Source organism: Formica exsecta, unplaced genomic scaffold (assembly GCF_003651465.1).
Source record: "Formica exsecta isolate Colony F162 unplaced genomic scaffold, ASM365146v1 scaffold72, whole genome shotgun sequence".
Lineage (NCBI taxonomy): Eukaryota > Metazoa > Arthropoda > Insecta > Hymenoptera > Formicidae > Formica > Formica exsecta.
In genome coordinates this window covers 813331-820329 of record NW_021853485.1, presented here as the reverse complement: position 1 = coordinate 820329, position 6999 = coordinate 813331, and the positions used below count along the sequence as shown (strand labels likewise).

General features: G+C 30.5%; 1 protein-coding gene across 3 annotated transcripts; it reads left to right on the top strand.

Moving 5' to 3' along the window:
* The first annotated feature begins 309 nt into the window (after nt 1–309).
* On the top strand, nt 310–5378 carry LOC115243595 (integrator complex subunit 11). 3 transcript variants are annotated; one of them, XM_029820724.1, is made up of 5 exons: nt 311–558; nt 649–1071; nt 1158–1982; nt 2099–2348; nt 5202–5378. In XM_029820724.1, exons 1-5 carry the CDS (start codon nt 379–381, stop codon nt 5240–5242), a joined length of 1719 nt encoding a protein of 572 aa, XP_029676584.1. In that variant the 5' UTR covers nt 311–378; the 3' UTR covers nt 5243–5378. The 3 variants fall into 3 exon arrangements, with proteins under 3 accessions (XP_029676581.1, XP_029676584.1, XP_029676583.1); XM_029820723.1 differs by lacking the exon at nt 5202–5378 and adding an exon at nt 2783–4479; XM_029820721.1 differs by lacking the exon at nt 5202–5378 and having other exon boundaries at nt 310–558; nt 2099–2763.
* Nucleotides 5379–6999: the final 1621 nt, after the last annotated feature.

The window sequence follows — 6999 nt, the reverse complement described above, 5'->3', positions numbered from 1 at the left end:
TTTTACAATAATGATTATAATTCAAAGAGGGATAAAAATTATTGATCTGGATTAGTCAATTTATTGATATCTCTAAATAATATTGTGATGTCAATATGTGTTTTTGGCGCAAATAATACATATTTAATTTATTTTAAGAGCAAATTTTTTTCGAGTTTCTAAAATACAAAAGATGTATATATTTATAGCAGATTATATGTGATATATTGTGATAGATATATTTATTTTCTCTTTACAAGAGGTTGGCAATCAATTTTTCATGTAAGTAATACCATTGTATATTATATTTCTACTTATTTTTACAGAGAAATGCCGGATATAAAAATTACACCACTCGGTGCTGGACAGGATGTAGGGCGTAGTTGTATTCTTGTCTCAATGGGTGGTAAAAACATTATGTTAGACTGTGGAATGCACATGGGATTCAACGATGAAAGACGCTTTCCTGATTTTTCTTACATAGTCGCGGAGGGACCCGCGACCAATTACATCGATTGCGTCATTATCTCTCATTTTCACTTGGATCATTGTGGTGCCCTTCCATATTTCACGGAGATGGTAATCATACAATTTAAACGTTTAATAACTTTTGTAAGCAAGCTTCTTTTATTTGATGTTCTTTTGAATATTTATGTCTACTCTCTGCAGGTAGGCTATACTGGACCAATTTACATGACACATCCGACTAAGGCTATCGCGCCAATCTTGTTGGAAGATATGAGAAAAGTTGCGGTCGAACGTAAAGGTGAAAGCAATTTTTTTACATCGCAGATGATAAAAGACTGCATGAAGAAAGTTGTTGCTGTCACGCTTCATCAGTCTGTCATGGTCGATCCGGAATTGGAAATAAAAGCGTACTATGCTGGACACGTGCTCGGAGCGGCTATGTTTTGGATTCGCGTGGGATCGCAGTCTATCGTGTACACAGGAGACTATAATATGACGCCAGATCGGCATTTAGGTGCCGCATGGATAGATAAATGTAGACCAGATTTATTAATATCGGAATCGACATATGCAACAACGATTAGAGATTCTAAAAGATGCAGGGAAAGAGATTTTCTTAAAAAAGTACGTTTTGTTTTTGGCTTATTATCTATATAAAGAATAATGGTTTAGCTCGGTTGTCTTGTACGATTTCGATGTGTGTGTTGTAGGTACACGAATGCATCGACAGAGGCGGGAAAGTGCTGATCCCTGTATTCGCTCTCGGTCGCGCCCAAGAATTATGTATACTTTTGGAAACATATTGGGAGAGAATGAATTTAAAAGTGCCTGTTTACTTTGCACTCGGGTTGACCGAGAAGGCTAATAATTATTACAAAATGTTTATCACCTGGACTAATCAGAAAATTAAGAAAACGTTCGTACAACGGAATATGTTTGACTTTAAGCATATAAAACCGTTTGATAAAGCGTATATTGATAATCCAGGTGCGATGGTAGTGTTTGCCACGCCGGGAATGTTGCATGCCGGTCTATCTCTACAGATATTTAAGAAATGGGCGCCTAACGAAGGCAATATGGTTATCATGCCGGGTTTTTGCGTGCAAGGCACTGTGGGTCATAAGGTCTTGAACGGCACGCGCAGAATAGAGTTTGAGAATCGGCAGATCGTGGAGGTGAAGATGGCCGTAGAGTACATGTCCTTTTCCGCTCACGCCGATGCGAAGGGGATAATGCAACTGATACAGTACTGTGAACCAAAGAACGTTATGTTGGTTCATGGGGAATTTGCCAAGATGGAATACTTGAAAGAGAAGATTAAACAGGAATTCGGTGTCAGTTGTTATAATCCAGCTAATGGCGAGACTTGCGTCATCACAACTACCTCCAAAGTTCCCGTGGATGCTTCTTTAGCATTGTTGAAAGCCGAAGCGAAGAGATATTCGGCCTTACCGCCAGATCCGAAGAGGCGGAGATTACTTCATAGTGTCTTAATGTTGAGAGAAGATGGTGTCTGTCTCGTAGACGCGGATGAGGTAATCTTATAAAAAAAAATGATAAACGGTTTATTTTATTTATAAAATAATTATTATTATATTCTATATATGTTAATTGCACAAGTAAATTGATCGTTGTTCTTGTATTTTATTAGGTTGCAAAGGCTGCAGGTATCACTAAACATGTGGTGAGATTCACATCCACTGTGCAGGTAAGAGATCCTGGTCCAGCGCACGCCACCACCTTAAAACTGTTGCAGCCACTGAAAGAGAGATTGTCAGGATGGACGGTCCAATTGACAGACGGCTCTATATCGGTCGAGTCTGTTTTGGTGAAAGTAGAAGGAGACGAAGATGATCAAAAGAGTGTTTATGTTTCATGGACTAATCAGGATGAAGATTTAGGTAGTTACATTCTCGGATTTCTGCAAACAATGTTGAATTAAAAAAGAAAAGAAGTGAATTGTCGAACAAGGAAACTTCGAATTGTGATATTGAAATGTAGTTTTTCGACTATTGCTGCTGAAGAAACAATTATAAATACGCTTTTCGTATAGATACAGAATTGAAACAGAAATATTTTCGAATAAAGCAGTATCGAGTGATTAAATAATAGTATGATGTTATTTCTTATGTTTTGGATATTGTGTGTACTCTTAAATAGAATCAGTACGAACAATATATATTACACTTTACACACGTTTTTTAAATAGTTCTTTTAATTTCTTTTCTTATCTATATAGTATTTATATTAAAAGAAAAGTGTAATAGCTTTATTCCATGTATCAAAGTTGGTAAGTATATATATCTCTCTACAACATTTGATCTATTTTTGATAGATGATCCCACCTCTCGCGTCTTAGCGAATCACTGGATGGCCGTAACTAAAGGCGCATGATGCTTTGTCTAATGAGCCCATTCCTTAGCAAAGCGTCGCACACTTAGTTGACTAGTCCAATGACATTGTTAGCTCATTACAAACGAAACAACAAAGCAATGAGTATCAATCAACAGATATCGGCTGAAAGTTGCAGATATTTATTAGATATCTATTACATATTGCGAAAAAAGCAATATTACTTAGTAGCTAAATATAGCGTCTTGTGTCATTAAGAGTTATTGTTTTTATAAAATTTTTATAATGTATATAGTTTATTAATGTGCAATTTTTGATATTCAAAAAGAATGATACCGTCTGGCTGAAGATCTTATTTGATCTAAAAGTACAACTTTTAAATATGTAAAATTGCTTAAAATTATATCTAGTTATATATTACAGAGATGATTCGCGCGCAAAATGTATATTGTATATTATACTCTAATTATGTGTGTATATATATATATATATTAATGTGGCCATATCAATAAATATTTATTTTAAAAAGTGTATCATCTATTATGTATTAATAGATAAGCGTAATCCTTGAGATTTGTCATAATAGAAAACAGCAGCAAGTAAAACAGTAAACTTTTATTAACTATGAATATGCTTTCTAGATACAAAACGGTAAATAAGTACGCGGTGTACTAAACATACATGCCTCTCTTACAAAAATCAGTACGATATAATTCTATTTCTTGATGCGACCAATCGATTACACAGATGAACAAAGAACTCTTTAAATTACACAATATTAATATCTAATACAGTGTTTTTAAACATTCATGCAAGTAATTGATTAAAAGAAATAGTTTTCCAAGGAACTCTAATATTGCTACTTTGCAACAATATAAAACAGTTTGACCGATTATAATAATAAACAGAACGTAATTAAATATTAATATAAATAACGGTATGGATCATTTCCTTAAATGTCCATAGAATTGTTTGTTAATTTAAACATATTAAATATTACATTAAAAGTTTATGTGAATTATACGAAATAATATTATACGAATCCGTCTTGTGTATGCCTAGTTCAGTACAATCATTGGGCGCAATTATAATTTCCGTTAACTTTTGTATATATACGATCACCTCGTTCATGCAAACTCGCCTTATATCATACGATTATTGCACGTGAATCGATCAACAAATTTGAACTTGTATACAATGGAATTAACAACATGAAGATCGTTTTATAAATCTGGTGTATTGTGTTCGCTATCAATAACAAAATGCCGTATATATTTTATATTATATTATGTATATATGTATGTATGTATATATATATATATATATATATATATACATTATTTCTGGTCCATATATACGTCTAATAATAAAAGAAGAAAAAGAAAAAAAGAATCGTCAAACACTAATCAGAGTACGTGACTCAGAAATAATATCAGAATCAATATCATAATATGCAATATGAAGTCATGGAATTACATTATTTAATCAATTATACAATTTTTCTCGAATTGTAAAAAGATCCTGTAAATATTGTTCTTATGCCTCTCGCATAACAGAATTAAAATTTATTAATTGTTACAGTTTATAGAATCTATAAACAATTAATATCGGCAATTCGTAACGCACAATTTTGATAATCTTTACAATTGTGTATTGTATATTGTATAGCTATTCATAACTATAAATTATATAACCATCACATGCGCCAATATCTCAAGATTTTCCATTTATAATCGCTACGAGTTTAATTATCTATAGTTTTCTCCACATAATAAAATATGATATTTTATATTTTTTTACAATAAACATTATCCGTAATATTTTCACTTCATATTTAGTCTTCTGAGTAGCAAAGTATGCCATTTACATCTATATAGCAGTGCTGCATCCCATCTTTTTAACCGTCAGTACTTGCACTGCACTAACGCAGCTTATTTTTCGAAGTTATTTTTTTCCTGAACCACCCTGAAAGAGTACATTAATAGAATGAATAAAGTGTATTTTAATGACTGTGTGATAGATAATGCACTAATGTATACAAAACAATATTCTATATTTGTTCTTCCGTCGTAAAAAATTGACAAATATATGCAGATAATAAATAAATAACCAATAATAAAGTATTGCATGTCAATTAAATCACATAAAATATAAATTTCTATTTGATGGAGAAATTAAAGGAAGAACAAATGAAGATACGTGAAAGATCATGCATAACAATGCTAATTATTAATAAGAAATACGCGTTACATCAATTCATTAAATATTTCTTATTAATAAAAAGATTTCTTGCGTCATCTTCATATCTGAATCTAATATTAAGCTAAAAGTACATGCTTTTAAATTATGTTACAATCAATTATACGAGACATACATATTTAAAAAATCCTATTATTTTACAGCAAGAAGCAATTTGGAAGAAGCATACATGCAACATTTATAACAAAACACTAAATAGGTAAATAACAGAAAATTCCATTATCTTATACTAAGAAGTAATTTATGAACAATGCACATACGATATTCACTAGCATATATACTAAATAAGTAAATAATAAAGAAGCAAAAATAAAATTACTAAAAAAACTAAAATTATTAGAATACTTATGTTAGCTTACATGTTTTTTACATTTGATTTTATTCGAGGTTTTACACTGACACATAAAAATAGAAAGCGATAAAACAGAACTTTTAGAAAACTATTAACATCAATGGCAATAACAATTACATATATACGCGCGCGCGCGCGCGCGCACACACACACATACATACATACACACACACACACACACACACACACACACACACACACACACACACACACACACACACACACACACACACACACACACACACACACACACACACACACACACACACACACACACACACACACACACACACACACACACACACACACACACACACACACACACACACACACACACACACACACACACACACACACACACACACACACACACACACATAACTTTCTATAAAAATTCTGCTTTATCGTTTTTTATTTTTCATGCGATATATTAATACTAGACGAAAACTATTTCAATTGAAAAAAAATATATAAAGCATGTAACTTAAGAAAGATAAACGTTTATTGTAATTTTTGAAGTTATTATATCATATATTACGTTAGTACTTAAACTTCACATAAAATTAGCAAAAAAAAAGGGTAATAAAGAGCGATATATAACATAAAAGTATGCTAAATATCGCTATATGTGAAAAACAATATGTAAAATAAAAGGATGTTAAATATAACTATAAAAAATAATTATTGTTTGTTATAATGATTAATTAGTTTAGTGAATACGCTGTTCTTTTCTTTTTCGCGCAGTGTACTCTTTATCCCAGTGTTCGTGCTGATATAAATTATATGTACATTTCTGAATATGTTACATTCATCTTTGTTTTTCTTTTTAAACATATTTTTCGATTTATTGATCAATGTAGCTTTATAATTATAACTTTATGCGATCTTATAAAAATAAAATATATCAATTATTTACTTGGTTTAGAAATTATTATATATCATGAATTATATATGGATTTAACAGCCAGAAAGTTTCGTAAGTCATAATTGGCAGGAATTAAAGATGGGAATAGAAATTATTTTTCTAGCCGTATTGTGTGCCAAGATACACAAGATGCAAAAAGACATTCATATAATAATATTATAGTCACAAAATAAAATATAAAGCCAACAATAGCTACTGTAAAACATGTTTATAAAACATATAAATATAAGTGAAATCATAGAATAAAAAGATTACAAGAGTGACTAATAATATTAAATATAATTAATATATTTTATAGAGTTTTAAATAATTATATATTATATACATTTATATAAAAACATATTGTACTTTCATCAGAAATACAAATAGAAAAAATTCGAAAAATTTAGAAAGTAATTAAATAAAAAAAATTTATTTATTGTATAACTTATCATTTTTCACACAAACATTAAAACATCGAAGAAGTTGATATAAAATATACATGTTCCAAATAATGAACATAGAATAACAGTACTATTAATATGGCCTATATATTTACTGTGTGACATATTAAAAAGTACATTTTATAATATAGATTATATCATGTAGATTTTGCCTTTTATTATAGTTTTCGTTTTTGTCCCATAAAAAGTATACTTTATATATATATACTTTTCTTTTATAT